The following is a 17,338-nucleotide window of genomic DNA, read 5'->3' as shown; positions in this document are numbered from 1 at the left end:
CCCTTGCTCTACATGTTATTTGTCTTGTAATTCTACAATACAGGCTCTCTTTTTTGCACTGTTTTCTCTGGGAACTGAAATCTGGTTCTGCATATTCTTTAAAGTCTAAAATATGTTTGCAAACCTATAATCTACATTTTTTTAATAGTAAAACTTTAAGACAATACTTGCTCTGGTTCTCAGATGGTTAGATTACTGCAATTTTATTTTGGCAGGTCTGCTTCATGACACCTTAAGTCCTGTTCAGCTGCTCCAGAATACAGCATTGGAAATGATCTATAGTTCAGACATTTATGACTATTTAACCCCTTTTTTGATTGAGCAACGCTGGCTATCCATCTCTAGCAGGATTTATTTTAAAAACCTTCTTATACACAAAGCTTATTGCAGGGGTCTACCTCCCTACCTTGAAAAAAATGCTTATTCTATATCAGCCAGCTAGGACTGTCCATCTGTGACGGGATCAGCTACTCAGATATTCTGCATTCAGACCCATCTCTTTAGACATGATTTTTTATTAGTCTTTTTTTTTTCTTTCTTCTACCTACTGTATCACTATCTTGAATGTTCTTTTCTCCTTATTTATTTTTTTGTTTTACTAACTTAGGGCCATGTTTATTAAGGGGTGCTATAGGCGTTCCAGTGTTTTTAGCGCACTAATGCTAGAGATACCTATGTGAATATATGGGTGTATCTAGCATTAGTGTGCAGTAAAATTACTAGCACACCTTAGTAAACAGGGCCCTTATTTACATGATATTGTCTTCAGGAGAATTATTGTTATACATCCTTCCTATTGATTCAGGATTGTCTTGTCCTGACATATATGGTGTTGTATTGTTTGGTCAGCTATGATGTATTTACATTGCCTTGATACTCTTGATACTAAATTAAATAAACGTTACAGATTTTTGATAAATTACCTGTCTCCTTGCTGGCATGTAAAACATGCACAAGTAAGAGATTCAGGGGCCCTTTACTAAGCCGCGTAGGTGCCTACGCGCGCCAATTCAGAACTACCCCTGGCTACTGCGTGGCCCAGGCACTAATTAAATTTTTTACATATGCTGGAACATTTCTGGCGCACGGCGTTAACCGGGCAGCTGACGATTACTGCCTGGTTAACTCGTGAGGCCTTACCGCTAAGTCAATGGGTGGCAATAGGTCTCAGGCAGAAAATGGACGCGTGCCAATTTTCATTTTGCTGCACATCCATTGTCAGCCAAAAAAAGGCTCTTTTTGCAGGTGCATTGAAAAATGAACCTGCTCTTGTCCAATACATGTGTTGCACCAGCGCAGGCCACTTTTCAGTGCACCTTAGTAAAAGGACCCCTCTGTGGGCAGATTTGTTGGTGTATACTGTGACTATTTTTCCTTCTTCTTTAGACCACAGTATTTCAAAATAATTGAAGAGTGTGTCTCCCAAATAGTCTTACACCGAAGTGGAACAGACCCAGATTTCACATATCGTAAACGATTAGATGTTGATTTCTGTCATCTTTTGGGTGAGTGCATGAATTCTAAACTGTTCTACTGATTAAAAAACAAACAAACAAAAAAAAACTAAGCATATGCAGTCTCTCTAATTGGATGTATAAGATTAAATATATTATCTGCCTATTTTTGTAGATGTTTGCATCAGCAAGGCAAGAACAGAAGAATATGAACGAACAGCTTTAGAACTGGCCAGGAAAGTAAGTTACATTTGTTTGCAGTACTGAAGCACTGTGTGTGTGTGGTTGTATGTGTGTAACCATCGTACCATTCAACATGCATTATTTATTTTAGTATTAAAATATGTATCCTGCTGAGTAAACATTTGAAATTTAACTACATAATATTTCATTGTGTTTCTGAGATGAAAAAGTTGTCCTTGGATTTTCAGGATGTAGCTATATACCATAACATTTTTCACCAGCCTTGCCTCTCGGTTCCAGCCACATTAACATTATGCTCACCTTACCACACTTTCTCTGTCACTTAAAGATAAATTGCATAAAAGCTACCATGTACACAGTAAAATTAAATAGTTTAAACACTGCAGGGAGGGGCAATGCACAAAGCATTGCTGTAGCTTAACCCAGTTTTACTGCGGGTTTTTTCGGAGCAATACTCAAATAGTTTCAGCACAGGTATTAACTCCTGCGAAAACCATTACTGCAGAATCCATTAACATGTATTTACATGCATGTTAATGTGGGGGCGGAGCCTGTAGGGGTGTAGATTGGCTGCCTGAACTTGCTGCTTTCCCTACCCACGTCGTATTTATGCTAAATGGCACTTCGATTTTTCCTAATTTTTTTTGGTATCTTTTAAGTAAGAGATACACAGTACAATATCTGCTGGCAAGCAAAATAAAATCAGGATGGCTTTTGGAGCCCATGGAAGTGGGAAGCGGCCAAAACAAGATCTCCCCACTCCATTAAAGATGACGCCGAGGGAGCTACAGGAGATTGTCGACCCAAAAATGATGGAACTGGAAACTGTCAAATCCATGATACAAGATAGCTCCGAGTATAGCAGCTTTTCAAGAGGTGGCGAACATGGCAGTACAACTTACTGCGAGTGTGGAGAGATCTTCTAAAGTAGAGGTGTGCTTGAAGGTGATGTGCAACAATGATGGGCGGATCATGAGGCCCTTGTAACGGGGTGGGGAGGAAGGGACCGTGCTGTGTACCTGATATTGCGCATGGTTGTATAGTAGAGAAGCCAAATAGGGCTGTGCTTGCCTGTTGGTCTGGAGCTTGTTATATGGCTGTCAGTTTTCTGATTTGAGAGTGGGTCAGCGGTAAAGCAAATATTGGACTGAGCTGGAATCTTTCTTTCTTTGGCTGTTGTGGCTAATTTGAAACTTTATTCGCTGAATGTTAATGGCCTTAACAACCCTATAAAACGCAAGAAAGTACTTAATTACCTCAAGAAACAAAATGTTGGTTTGTGTCTTTTACAAGAAACATATTTGGACCCCTGCAAATCTCGTAAATTGCAAGGTTGGTGGTTTCAGACCTGTTGCTTTGGGGCAGCTGTGTCTAAAAAAGGTGGGGTGGCAATATTGGTTAACCGCAGTGCTGTCCTCTTGGTGGATGACCATATTTAAATCTAGATTGAAAGCCCACCTCTAACATTGCTTTTGACTCGTAACCATTTGTATCCACTCGCCTCCACCTACCCTTCTCTCCTCTTTCTTCTACACATTAATTGATTTGTTTGCCTTATTTTTTGTCTACTAGATTGTAAGCTCTTTGAGCAGGGACTGTCTCTTCTATGTTTGTGCAGCGCTGCGTACACTTTGTAGCGCTATAGAAATGCTAAATAGTAGTAGTAGGATCAAAAAACTGACATGAATGGCAGAAGGCTGTATGTAAAGCTTAAAAAGGGACAATCCTCTGTTGCTGCTGTTACTATTTTTCTGCCTACGCTTTTTTTTATTCCTTGCAAACTTTGCTACTAGAAATTAGGAATCTTCGAGTAATTTTGGCTGGGGATTTCAACCAAATGATAGACCCTATTTTAGATAGGCACCCTTGTTTGCATTCACATACAGTTTTGCCTTCTCTGAGAAGCCTCCTTGATGAAGGGGGATTGGTGGACATATGGCGTCTTCATCCTCATGGGAAAGAGTACACATTTATCTCCTAAGTTCATCAATCCCATTTGCAAATTATTTTTGATATCTGAAGGATTTGGTTACTCAGGTGCTTGATTCTGCTATTGATTCTGATTTTATAACCTATATGTCATGTTTGAGGACTATTTTGAATTTAATAAGCTTGAAGACACTTCCCCTATCACTTGGTGGGATGCCTATAAGGCCACAATCAGAGGGGCTATTTTGAGTTACTCTGCTAAATTACATAAGGAATGTAAGTTAGAGCTCACTGCTCTTGAAACTTCTATAGCTACTTTAGAGAAACAGCTGCTCGAAAAATGGACCCAGGTCAGCATTATGTAAGGTGAAATGTCAGTACAATTTTCTTTTAAGTCAACAAGCTTGAGGTGAGCTTTTTGTGCAACAGACCTCTTACTATAGTGTTAATAATAAGGCAGGGGAAGTACTTTCTTCTTATTTAAAAGGCAGGAAAAGTAGAGAAAGGATTGCTGCAATTTGGGACCCACAAGGTCAGCTACCTAGTGATCTCGGGGCCATTTATGATCAACTGTACAGCTTGCAAAGACCAGCTACTATGAGACCTTTGTGAGGACTTTTTGATTAATATACAGCATCCAACTTGAGGATGATAGGCAGATTTTAGATCTGTAGCTTGAGGCAGATGAGATTCTGGAGGCATTAAAAATTCTTCAGAATAGAAAAACTCCAGGTATGGATGGGCTTACCGTGGAGTTATATAAAACTTATCACGATATCTTAGTGTCTCAGCTTCTTGGGGTGTAACTGCACATGACTGAACAGACAGCTATCACCAGTACTATGGTTGAAGCACTAACTGTGTTGCCAAAGCTGGATGGAGATCCATTAGATATAGCTAATTACCGTCCCTTGTCCCTTATCCCTTATCAATGTGGATGGGAAAATATATGCCAAGGTATTAGTGGTGCTGTTGTCTAAATGTTTACACCATCTAATACACATGGATCAATCGGGGGTTTTTTCTGCTAGGCATTCAGTGAATAACACTAGGCTTTGTATGCAGCTCATGCATATAGCGAATTCAGTGGTTGAGCTGGCCTTCTCTGTATTGTTGGATGCCGAGAAGACCTTTGACTGGTCTTATGAATTGGAACTATATGTTACACATCCTGGAATGGTTTGGTATTGAACCTAATTTTTCTGGTATGGTGCAGGATCTATATCATAGTCCCAGGGCACGATTATGTGTAAATAATTCTTTAGCTGATCCTTTTTGCCTTCAATGGGGTACTCGTCAAGGTTGGCTGTCGTTACCATTGCTATTTGATCTTGCCTTGGAGCCACTGTTGACTATTTGGCAACATTCTAGCATTGCAGGTATACAAGCGGGTACTCGTGAATACAAGTTGTCTGCTTATGCAGACAATGTTTTGCTGTATTTAATTAAGTCCACTCAAACTATACCAGCTTTATTGGAGCTTATTAATTCATTTGGAGTTTTTTTCTGGATAAAAGATTGGATGAAATCCAAACTGTTGCCACTTAATGTGAATTGTACTAAAGATCATCTGGAAGGCTATCCTTTTAAGTGGCAACAGACAGATATTATATACCTTGGTGTTTGGCTTAGGCATGCTTTGACTGATACTTTAGAGGCTAATGTTTCTGCTTTGCTAACAAAAGTGAAATCCTTGTGTGAGGGGTGAGCCCCTAGATGGTTGTCTTGGTGGGGACGCATTGAGACTGTTAAAATGTCTATTGCACCTGTTATTTTTTACTATTTGAGTATGATACCTATATTATTTTCTCACTCATTGTACAAATCCCTTGAGAGGCTTTTTGCTCACTACCTTTGGCGTGGAAAACAGCCTAGAATTGCAATGAGGAAACTTCAGCTTCCCAAGGACCAAGGTGGAGTAAACTTTCCTCATTTCTACAATTACCATTGGGCATACCTTTTAAGCCAAGGGGGATTTGTGGTAATTGTCCTTGCCTGATCACTGCCCTGCATGGTATTTTATTGAAGTGGGATTTAGTAGTACCACACTGGTTACAGGATTTTTTGGGAGCCACTTTGCCATCTGTCCATCGGTCCAATAGAATTTTGTTCTCTATTCAGCTGGCTTTGTAACAATTGGATACCAGATTGCAAGTGCCGTTTGCTGAGACTACTAGCTGGCCACTTTTAGAACAATGCTTCTTTGTGTATTGATGGTAAACGTATCATCTGGTGGTTATGGATGGATTAAGGTATTTATACTGTGGAAGATGTTGATCTGGATGCCTTTTCTTCTTGCTCTCAACTGAGATACAAATTTGGGTTACCATTTCATCAGAGTTATCAATGGGCTCAGCTTCAACATGCACTGCACAGGGATTACTGTGAGTCAGCTGCAGCCAATACCTAGTATTTATGACCTTGTTGCTCCCATACATAGTGTGGGCCATGAAGCTTCGAGATGGTACAAGTTGATAATGCCTCTTGTTTTAAAGTCTACTTCGTCTCAAAGTTTGTGATCTGTGGTCTTGTGAGATTCACTAGTCTATTTCCTCTGCTCATTGGTCTTGATTTTGGTTCAAACGTTTACAGTACTGTGCATCTGTGCGCCAGTCCCTATACTTTGTGGCTTGGAGAGTGCTCTGGACTTGCAAGTAAGCTATATAAAATTGATACTAAGCTTTCACCTCTTTGCTGGGCATGTGGACCAGGACACTGGCACACTGGATCATCTCCTGTTTGATTGCCCTTTGGTGCACCAGTTTTGGGTTGGTTTTGGCAGCTGATCCAACATGTCATGCAGATTACTCTACTATTATCATATGCTGGAGTACTTCTTTATCTATTTGAGGACTCTGTTGATCTCATGGCAGACCAGGTCACACTTCTTTCTGTTTTAACTGCTAAAGAGTTTCATCATATCGTTCATAATTGGAGAACACCGGATCAGCTTAATGTCCATCTGTGGTGGAATACGGTGTGTTTATTTTGCCAATATGAAGGAAATATGGCTGAAAAGCAGCATAGACTTGGGCGTTTTTTGCAAGTATGGGTGCCAGTCTGACACTATGCACAGTTTTGAATTTGCTTCATTGGTTTAACACTTTATACTCTGTATACCTTAATTTTTAATAGACTTGACTACACTGTTCATCTACTGTTGTATAATGCATGCTTATATTTGATTTGATGTTTGTGGGGGGAGGGGTGGGGAGGTTTTTTTTTTTTTGTCGCACATTTTCAGTACCTTTACTGTTGAGTGAATACTGTTGTGCTCTTTTATTGTATGTATGCAACAAATGCAGAGAACTTAATAAAATGCATGTTAATGCAGTCATTTGGAATTTCCAGCCATGCTCAACAACAGCAACAAAAAAGTTTCTCACACATGTGCATGGGAATCTTTTCACTAGGTCTGGGGAAGCATAGAAGGGTTGGTTGAGAGGCGCAAGTGTCTAACGGCACCCTTGCTATCCCTCCAACCCAATCACCTTGCCATGGAGCAATCCCTAGCAGCCTCCTTCCTCTCCCTGACCTTGAATACCCCACCCTATCACCAGCTTAAATATTCTTCCTCCTCCCCCCAGTCTAGTGGAGCCCCCACCCCTGATTATGTTCAACTTGGTCTCTATCCTGAGCTTTCTCCCCCTTCCCTTAATATTAAAAAGAAAAAATGCCTGGTGGTCTAGTGGCCCTTGCCTACCCACCCCAACACATAAATTCCCTGGTAGTTTAGTAGCCCCTTCTTCCCCAAATCCAAAATAAAACCCCCTGGTAGTCTAGTGCGAGCCCCCCCCCCCCACCCATCCCTTATTCTTACCCTGGGAGCTCAAGCCTAGCCCCATGACACCGTACCTTGAATGAGACAGAAATGACACCCACTCACTCCTGGTTCCAGGTGCCATCATGCAGATGATGGCGCCTGAAGGCAAGAGTGAGTGGGTGGATGTTACTTCTGCCTTGTTCGTGATACAGGGTCAGGGAGACTAGGCTTGGGTCATTTGGTTGTGGGGGTTACCCCTAGACTATCAGGGATTTTTTTGTGAAGGAGGGGACTACTATAATACCAAGGAATTTGTGTATGGGGTGGAGGGAGGGGGGGCCACTAGACCATTTTTGTTTTTAAATATTAGAGGAAGGGGGGGTTGGGTCGGGTCAGGATAGAGGCGCTGGATCACCAGGGCACTTTTTTCTTTGATATTAAGAGGAAGGGATCGGGTTTGTGGGGGCAGGGTGGGTGCCACTAGATGCACAGGATAGGTTTTTGGGGGAGTGGGAAGAGGTTTTGGGTTGGGTAATGCTTGGGGCACAGATGAGGAGCTGATGCATCCCCCTGGCACTGACAGGAAAGTTGCCATTTAGTTATGAGCCTGTGGGATTACAGCACAGCAGTGATTTGCATGCTCGTTAGTTTGAGCATGCTGTGGCATTTTTGTGGCATTAATTTCAGCGTAGAGTAAAGACTCTATTGTGAGGCTTTATGCATCGGCCCCAGAGTTGGGGTTTAACCATGAGTAGGTAACTTCATACTCAGGTCCGTGACAGCAGTATGCAGGTTCCTGGAGCAGTTTTAGTGGGTGCAGTGCACTTAGGCGGACCCAGGCCCATACGCCCCTACCTGTTACATTTGTGGAGGAAACAGCGAGCCCTCCAAAACCCACCAGAAACCACTGTACCCACATCTAGGTGCCCCCCTTCACCTGTAAAGGCTATGGTAGTGGTGTGCAGTTGTAGGTAAGTGGGCTTTGGGGGGCTCAGCACACAAGATAAGGGAGCTATATATCTGGGAGCAATTTATGAAGTCCACTGCAGTGCCCCCTAGGGTGCCCAGTTGGTGTTCTGGTATGTCACGGGGACCAGTGCACTACAAATGCTGGCTCCTCCCACGACCAAATGGCTTGCATTTGGTCGTTTCTGACATGGATGTCTTTGGTTTCGAAAATCGCTGAAAATCAGAAACGACCATGTCTAGGGACGGCAAAATTTAAGGATTTGGACGTCCCTGACGGTATTTTCGAAATGAAAGATGGATGTCTATCTTGTTTCGAAAATATGGGTTCCCCTCCCCTAGGTTTTGCCGTTTTGCAAGGACGTCCAAATTGCAACTTGGACGTCCCTTTCGAAAATGACCCTCCATGTGTGCTGCTTAATGAACAGAATTCCAGTCTTATGCCAACACAAATATGCCCTTCATAAGAACACAAATAGGCATGGCAAGAACAAACATTTTTGCTCAGAGACAAAGCAACCCCCATCTTTTCGGTTTCACTCTTAAGCCAATCTTGCTTGGCATAAGAAGTTGATTTACTTGCTGGAGTCAGAAGAACTGCCAGATACATGAAACTGCAAGAGTCCCTAGTTAATAATGTTAACAGGATCTTATTTTAATTTTTCAGGAGAAACATTCATTTCTCATGGAGAAGGACATTTGCTTTGTATTGAGGATATAATAACAAAATCCCAGAGGCTTATTTGTAGACAGTTAATGCAGGAGAGTTTGGAGGAATGGCGTCCTTAGCATATGTATTCTGGTTGGATTTTGTTCAGGACATAACATAGCAACTTTACTTTTTGTCAGTTGAACACCATTTACCAAATCTATATATATATAAAAGGCACCACCAACGTTCTATGAAGCCTCCAGCCGGAAGTGTGAAGCGCCAGAGATATCCGGTTTCCCCATGAGTGAAAGAAAACAGCACAGCACGAAATCTCTGTAACAGTGAAGGACTCAGAGGGGGGAGGGGAGAGAGATGCCCTCACTCTCTCTGTAACACAAACACAGAACAGCTGGAAACTTAACACTGAAGGACTGGACTCAGAGGGGGAAGGGAGAGAGGGCAGAGGGCAGGGACACACACTCCCACATGCACACTCTGAAGAAAACCTTGCTAGCCCCCGTTTCATTTGCATCAGAAACGGGGCTTTTTTACTAGTGTTTTAATAAAATTAAAATTTTGAGAAACAAGATTGTTGTAGGATTTGCATTTCTTTTTTCATGTTTGGTGTCTGTATCCTGAGTGCCCTAATGCTTTTCCCAACTGATAACCCCAGGAACTGCAGCAAGCTAGCCAGTAATCCTTTAGCACTTAGATGTGCCCCTTCACGGTTGCTGAAGAGGACAACTGTGCTACAATTACACAATGATTACAAAGTTTTCCTTTTACAGTTTGAAGAAGAATTTACACTCCGCCAAGAAGCCCAAGCCCAACTACAGAGTAAAGAAGAAAAAATCAATAAACTTGAAGCAGAATTACAAGCTTTTAAATATCAGGTAATAGACATTAGTAAATGAGTTTTATTGAATACCAGAGCATCATTGGTGAAATGCATTTCACTTAATACCTTTTTACAAGGCTGAAATTTGTCATTTTTAAACACTTTCATAACGGTGTTTACTATTAGTTTTTTTATGTCTGGGTAGCTAGTGGTTAGTGCAGTGGACTTTGATCCTGGGGAACTGAGTTCGATTCCCACTGCAGCTCCTTGTGACTCTGGGCAAGTCACTTTAACCCTCCATTTCCCCTGGTACAAAATAAGTACCTGAATATATGTAAACCGCTTTGAATGTAGTTGCAAAATCCTCAGAAAGGCGGTATATCAAGTCCCATTTCCCTTCTCCCCCTTTCCCTAATTGATCATATTTTGTCTTCAGGCATTTGTTAATTAAACTTCAACCTTACATTTCATTTGGGTTTCACACCCAGTGGCATGTAGTTCACAACTAATTAACAACAAAGGGTGAGAAGTCTTGGTTTAAGACTGACATACATTAGTGATCTTTATTTTGATAGAGCAATTTATTGCTTATTCAGCTTATTTTGCTGAGCCATCAGCTCTGTCTATCCTGCAGTGAAAGATAGCTACTTTCTCAGTGGTTCTTAAACCTCTCCTTGGGAGAGTTCCATAGTCTCAATGAGTATATTTTTGGATAATTTTTCAATTTCGAAAAATAGTTTAAAGCATGGCAAAGAACAATTCCAGATCTGGAATCAAGTAACTTTTATATAAAACTGTTTAATTTCACATATGCCATTTATATATTAAAATACAGTTCTATACCATATCGTGTGTACACTTTGTTAATTGAAAAGAATTAATAAAGTACTTTTTTAACATTAAAATTTTTTTTCTTTATAGTTCTGTATCCAAATTGGTTTACCTAGGCCAGCACATATGTTACTGCTGGGGGGTGGGGGAGGGTATAGTCAGTTTGTACCATCACTTTGGCTGGCAATGGTGGTGGTTGCTGCAGCAGTAGCTGTTTTTTCTTTTGAGAATGCTAATTTGAAACAGTAACTTTTGGGTGTTTTTGTGAATCCATACATTATGTACTTAATAAGGTCTATGTATTATGTCAGAGATTCCCAGATCTATCCTGTGGCAGCCCCAGCCAGCTGGCTTTTCAGGCTGTCCACAGTCAATATTCATAAGATACGTTTGCATGCACTGCAAATTTCTCTGATGCATATTGATTGTGGATATCCTGAAAACCCGACTTGCTGGCGGTCCCCCAAGAGAAGTTTGGAGACCCTTGCATTAAGTTTTTCTTCTGCCCTTACCCAATGTTTGACAGATTTAGAACATAAGGGTCCCCTTTACTAAGGCGCACTAGCGGATTTAGCGTGCGCTAAAATGCCCATAGGAATATAATGGATGTCTTATTGTTTAGCGCACCCTAATTTATAGCACGTGCTAAATCCTCTAGCCATCTTAGAAAAAGGGGCCCTTTATGATATTTTTATACATACGGCATTTTATGTTTACAAATACTTATGTTTAGAATTAACATGAGTTTTATTTATAATTTTGCTATTTTGGGGGCCCTTTTACTAAGCTGCGTAAGCATCTATACGCGTCCAACGCATGCCAAAATGGAGTTACCACCCGGCTACTGCTTGGCTCTTGTGCTAATTTTATTTTTGGCACGCAGCCAAAACATAATTATTTTTGGATGCGCGCATCTAATTTGCGCCAAGTGACATTTGATGCACGTAGGTCATCACCACCCAGTTACCATGCGAGACTTTACCGCTAGGCCAATGACTGGCGGTAAGGTCACAGACCCAAAATGGACGCACGGCAATTTTGATTTTGCTGCACATCCATTTTTGTCAAAAATTTTGAAAAGGCTTTTTTTTACAGCGTGCTGAAAAATGGATTGGCGTGCACCCAAAACTCCTGCCTACATTATTGCAAGCCATTTTTCAGCGCTGCTTAGTAAAAGGACCCTTGGTTTTTAATATGTTGTCTAATAACATAGAATGTATTGATTTGATGTCTTACTTACCTTACTAGCATTTGTTTAACACAGATAATAAACACCTAGTCGAGATCTTTACAATTTGTGCGTATTTTTTTTTCCTTTTCAGTATGGGTCTGCAATAGTGGGATCAGATGTTAAATTACAGGTGCCCCCAGCACCTTCTAGTGTACCACCATCAGACACTGGATGTGCTTCCCTGATTCCCCCACCGCCACCACCGCCACCTCCTCCACCTCCACCTCCTTTGGTGGGTGCACCACCGGCTCCTCCACCTGGTTTTGTTGGAGGTCATTGGTCTCCCCCTTCACACACACTTCCATTTGGTTTGAAGCCTAAAAAGGAGTTCAAACCTGAAGTAACTATGAAGAGATTCAACTGGTTAAAGGTGAGATTTTTTTTTTTGTGTGCTATATATATTTTTTTTTTAAGAAAATCGGAGTGTATGGTTTTAACATTACATAAAACAAAATCTTATAGTCAGTTATTTATCTTTTGGTTTTATACGGATTATAAAAGATAAACCTGGAAATAACCAGAGATTAACAATGTTATATTATGACAAAAAATAAAATTCCCTTTAAAATTAACAAAGTCAATGACCAGGAAATAAGCGACTGATAATCGTTAATCTACAGAATTTAACACAAATTTCTAAACAGGTATGTCTTAATCATGCACCTAAAATGCCTGTAATCTAAAGCAGAATGTATAAAATTCAAAATAGTTTTATCTAGTCTTGCCACTTGGAAAGCTAAGAGATTCTCCAATAACTTGAGCCTCTTTCTGCCCTTTAAAAAGGGATAACTAAATAAATTGCAAGCTATTGTGTCTCTCACTGAAGTTGAAAAGACAAAATGATTAGCAAAATGTAGGGGGGCTAGACCAAATAAGATTCTAGCATATATTGGTAACCAGTGAACCTGCATATATATTGGAGAAATACTATCGGAATTTTTAAAAGAGTAAATCGTAAGGCCATATTTTGAATAGTCCAATTTTGTTAACAATTGCTTGGAATAGCCAAAATAAATAACATTATAGTAATCCAAAAGGTTAGTATTGATGCTTGTATAATTAAGTGAAATTCATCTTATTCAAAGTATTTACATACTCTGAAGTTTGTTCACGGTAAAAAGAAAAAAGCTTGTTGGATTAATATATTGACCTTTGTAATGTACATTTGGAATCCAAATGACTCCTAAAATTGTAACAGACGTTAAAAATATTATTTGTCAGTTTTCAGCCACCACACTTGTCTCTGTGTTGCTCAAAGCATTGTTAATAAGTAAAAACTTCTCTGGGGACAAGCAGGATGCTTGTTCTCACATGTGGGTCATCGGTCTGGGAATCGGTATTTTGCAAAAGCAAATAATAAACTTTTACCAGAGTCTTCTGACACACGTGCTGCACGCACTGCGCATGCCCGTCTCCTCAGTTTCCTTTTTTTTGCGACAAGGTGCGGCAGGTTTTTTCTGTGCTCCTTGTTGAGGCCTGGGAAAGAGTCTTCTATTTTCGCGAGTTTAGTCGCCTTTTTTTCTTGTTTTGTATAAAAAAAAATATATATAGTGTTTAATTCTTAGTTCACTTTTTGTCATGACTTTTTAAGTTTTCTTTGTTTTCTATGCTGCCGGCCTTATTCCCTTTTTGTGTGCCCTTCTTTTTTGGCACAATCGCGTCTTTTGATTTCACCGAGGCCGTTTTTCCTTCCATGTCATCGAGGACACCCAGCAGCTTCAAACATTGTACTCCGCAAACGGACCATCTCAGGTACCGATACCCATTCCTGATTCCCAATATCGGATCCACGGTGAACCTGGATTGATGAGATCTCAGTTACCCCACAATTCCATGGTGGTGGACTCCGCCCTCAAAAGAGCAAAGAGTACTAGAGACTATGCCTCGGCGCCCCCAGGCAGAGAAGCCAAGGACATTGGATCTTTTGGGAGGAAGATGTATCAGGACCCTATGCTCACTGTCCAAATCCAGTCTTATCAGTTCTTCACAAACATCCACTTGCGGAACAAGGTGAGGCAACTGTCTAGCTTGGTTGACGCCCTCCCTCCGGACTAGGCCGAGCCTTTTTGCCAGGTGGTCAGGCAGAAGAAGACGTGTCGTAAATTCCTGGCCAGGGGCACTCACGACTCTTTTGATGTGGCATCCAAAATCACTGCTCAAGGTATAGTGATGCGCAGACTCTCATGGCTGCGTGCCTGACCTGGATCATTTGGTCCAGCTGCGGATAGCGGATTTACCTTGCCAGGGGGACAAACTTTTTGGTGAAAAAAGTAGAGGATCTTGTTGACCAGATCAAGAAGCATAATGTTGGTATGGATTCTCTCTCCCGCCTGGCGTCTTCTACTACCTCCTCAACTTGGAGGTATTTTGGAGGAAGCGGAGTGCTCCCTATTCCTATGCTAGGTGTAGGTACACTCCTGCTTCTCGATAGCCTACCCAGGCTCAGCCCCAGCATGCTCATTCTCGTTAACACTGTACACCTAAGGCCCCTGCTGCTCCCCAGAAAAAGCAAGGGATGAGCTTTTGAATGGCTCCAATTCAGTGTCCGCACTGGACGACTTGCCGGGGGGGGGGGGGGGGGTTAATGTTTTTTTCACCAAAGGGTGGCCTCTTGTTACCTCTGCCCGGTGGGTTTTTCAAATAGTCCGGTTAGGATTCCCCCTCAATCTGGAATCCAAACCTCCAAATTGCCCACCAGGAGCTCATTCTTACAGCTCCCAGCACAAGCAGGTACTTGTAGAGGAACTCTCCGCCCTTCTGAAGGCCTATGCAGTCGAACCCTTTCCACCAGGGGAAGAAGGGCTGGGATTCTATTCCAGGTACTTCCTTGTGCAAAAGAAAACAGGGGGGATGCGTCCCATCCTAGACCTAAGGGCCCTGAACAAATTCCTAATCCGGGGAAGAAGGGCTGGGATTCTATTCCAGGTACTTCCTTGTGCAAAAGAAAACAGGGGGGAGGCGTCCCATCCTAGACCTAATGGGCCTGAACAAATTCCTAGTCCGAGAAAAGTTCAGGATGGTTTCCCTGGGCATCCTTCTTCCCATGATTCAGGAGAACGATTGGCTATGCTCTCTGGATTTAAAGGATGCTTACACACACATCTCAATATTTCAGCTCACAGAAAGTATCTTCAGTTTCGGCTGGGAACACAGCACTTTCAGTACCATGTACTACCCTTTGGTCTGGCGTCTGCACCCAGAGTCTTTACAAAGTGTTTAGCAGTAGTCCCAGCATCGCTACACAGACTGGGAGTGCATATGTTTCCTTATCTCGATGATTGGCTGGTGAAGAGCACCTCGGGCGAAGGTGCTCTGGAGTCTATGCGAATGACTATTCAGGTGCTAGAGGGTTAGTCATAAATTACTCCAAGTCCCATCTCACTCCTGTCTAAAAATTGGGATTCATTGGAGCACTGCTGGACATGAAGACAGCTCGGACTTATCTTCCCGAGACAAGGGTAGACAATCTTCTGTCCCTGGTGTCCACAGTTCGAGCGTCTCAGCAGATCATGGCTCGGCAGATGTTGAGACTTCTGGGACACATGGGGGCTCATTTTCAAAGCAATTAGACTTGCAAAGTTCCATAGTAACCTATGGAACTTTGTAAGGCTAAGTGCTTTGAAAATACACCTCATGGCCTCCATAGTACATGTAACTCTTACTGTACATCTACATATGAGATCAGCTCAATGGACCCTCGCTTCCCAGTGGTATCAGGCTACGGGGAATCTGGAGGATGTGATTCAACTGTCCGCCGAATTTCGAAAGTCTCTTCAGTGGTGGGCAATCCGGTCCAATTTGACCATGGGACGACCATTCCAAATTCCTCAGCCACAAAAAGTGCTGACGAAGGATGCATCCCTTATAGGTTGGGGAGCTCATGTAGATGGGCTACACATTCAAGGAGCCTGGTCCTTCCGGGAAACAGGTGTTCAGATCAACCTCCTGGAATTACAAGCAATCTGGAACACTCTAAAGGCTTTCAGAGATCGGCTGTGCAACCAAATCATCTTGATCCAAACAGACAATCAGGTTGCAATGTATTACACCAACAAGCAGGAGGGTACCGGATCTCACCCTCTGTGTCAGGAAGCTGTTCAGATGTGGCTTTGGGCACACCGACAGGGCATGTTTCTTCAAGCCACTTATCTAGCAGGTGTAAACAACAGTCTGGCCGACAGGGTGAGCAAGTTAATGCAACCTCACGAGTGGTCACCGGACATGGGCATAGCCCGCAAGATTTTCTGAGCATGGGGCACCCCGTTGGTTGATCTTTTTGCCACTCAGATCAATCACAAGGTCCCTCAGTTCTGTTCCAGGCTTCAGGCCCACGACAAACTAGCGTCAGATGCCTTTCTCCTACATTAGGGAACAGGCCTTCTGTATGCGTATTCTCCCATACATCTAGTAGGGAAGACTTTGCTGAAACTCAAGCAACCGCAGAGCCATGATCCTGATAGCACCCTTCTGGCCGCATCAGATTTGGTTCTCTCTTCTTCTGGAGTTGTCCTCCGAAAAACCGTGGAGGTTGGAGTGTTTTCCAACTCTCATCACTCAGAACAAGGAGTTGCTTCTACATCCCAGCCTCTGACTCTCACGGCCTGGATGTTGAGACCTTAGAGTTCGCCTCCTTGGGTCTTTCAGAGGGTGTCTCCCGAGTCTTGTTTGCTTCCAGGAAAGATTCCACAAAGAGGTGTTACTCTTTCAAATGCAGGAGGTTTTCCGTCTGGCGTGACAGCAAGGGCCTAGATCCTTTCTCTTGTCCTACACAGACCCTGCTTGAATACCTTCTACACTTGTGAGAGTCTGGTCTCAAGACCAATTCCATAAGGGTTCATCTCAGTGCAATTAGTGCTTATCACCGTGTAGAGAGTAAGCCTATCTCTGGACAGCCTTTAGTTGTTCGCTTCATGAGAGGTTTGCTTTTGTCAAAGCCCCCTGTCAAACCTCCACCAGTGTCATGGGATCTCAACGTCATTTTTATCCAGCTGATGAAAGCTCCTTTTGAGCAACTGAATACCTGCCATCTGAAGACCTGGAAGGTCATTTTGTTGGTGACTGTTACTTCAGCTTGTAGGGTCAGTGAGCTTCAGGCCTTGGTAGTGGATGCACTTTATACTAAGTTTCATCGCAACAGAGTAGTCCTCTGCATGCACCCTAAGTTCCTGCCGAAGGTGGTGTCGGAGTTCCATCTGAACCAGTCAATTGTCTTGCCAACGTTTTTTCCCTGACCTCATGCCCACCCTGTTGAAAGCTGCTTGCACACCTTGGACTGCAAGAGAGCATTGGCCTTCTACTTGGAGCGGACGAAGCCCTTCAGACAGTCTGCCCAGTTGTTTTCTTTCGATCCTAACAGGAGGAGAGTCTCCATCGGAAATCGCACAATCTCTAATTAACTTGCAGATTGCATTTCCTTCACTTATGCCCAAGTTGGGCTGACTCTGGAGGGCCATGTCATGGCTCATAATGT

General features: G+C 42.4%; 1 protein-coding gene across 5 annotated transcripts in view; it reads left to right on the top strand.

The window, feature by feature from the left end:
* Window positions 1–17,338, top strand: part of DIAPH3 (diaphanous related formin 3) — a 494,215-nt gene that overhangs the window by 129,781 nt on the left and 347,096 nt on the right. For all 5 annotated transcript variants that reach the window (XM_030200561.1, XM_030200564.1, XM_030200562.1 and 2 more), the window contains 4 exons: window positions 1,387–1,505; window positions 1,630–1,694; window positions 9,757–9,861; window positions 11,960–12,238. In XM_030200561.1, the coding sequence (XP_030056421.1) occupies window positions 1,387–1,505; window positions 1,630–1,694; window positions 9,757–9,861; window positions 11,960–12,238 (568 nt within the window). The remainder of the gene's footprint in view (window positions 1–1,386; window positions 1,506–1,629; window positions 1,695–9,756; window positions 9,862–11,959; window positions 12,239–17,338) is intronic.

Source organism: Microcaecilia unicolor, chromosome 4 (assembly GCF_901765095.1).
Source record: "Microcaecilia unicolor chromosome 4, aMicUni1.1, whole genome shotgun sequence".
Lineage (NCBI taxonomy): Eukaryota > Metazoa > Chordata > Amphibia > Gymnophiona > Siphonopidae > Microcaecilia > Microcaecilia unicolor.
Note: the sequence above shows the minus strand (reverse complement) of the source record. Positions and strands in the feature narration are given on the sequence as shown.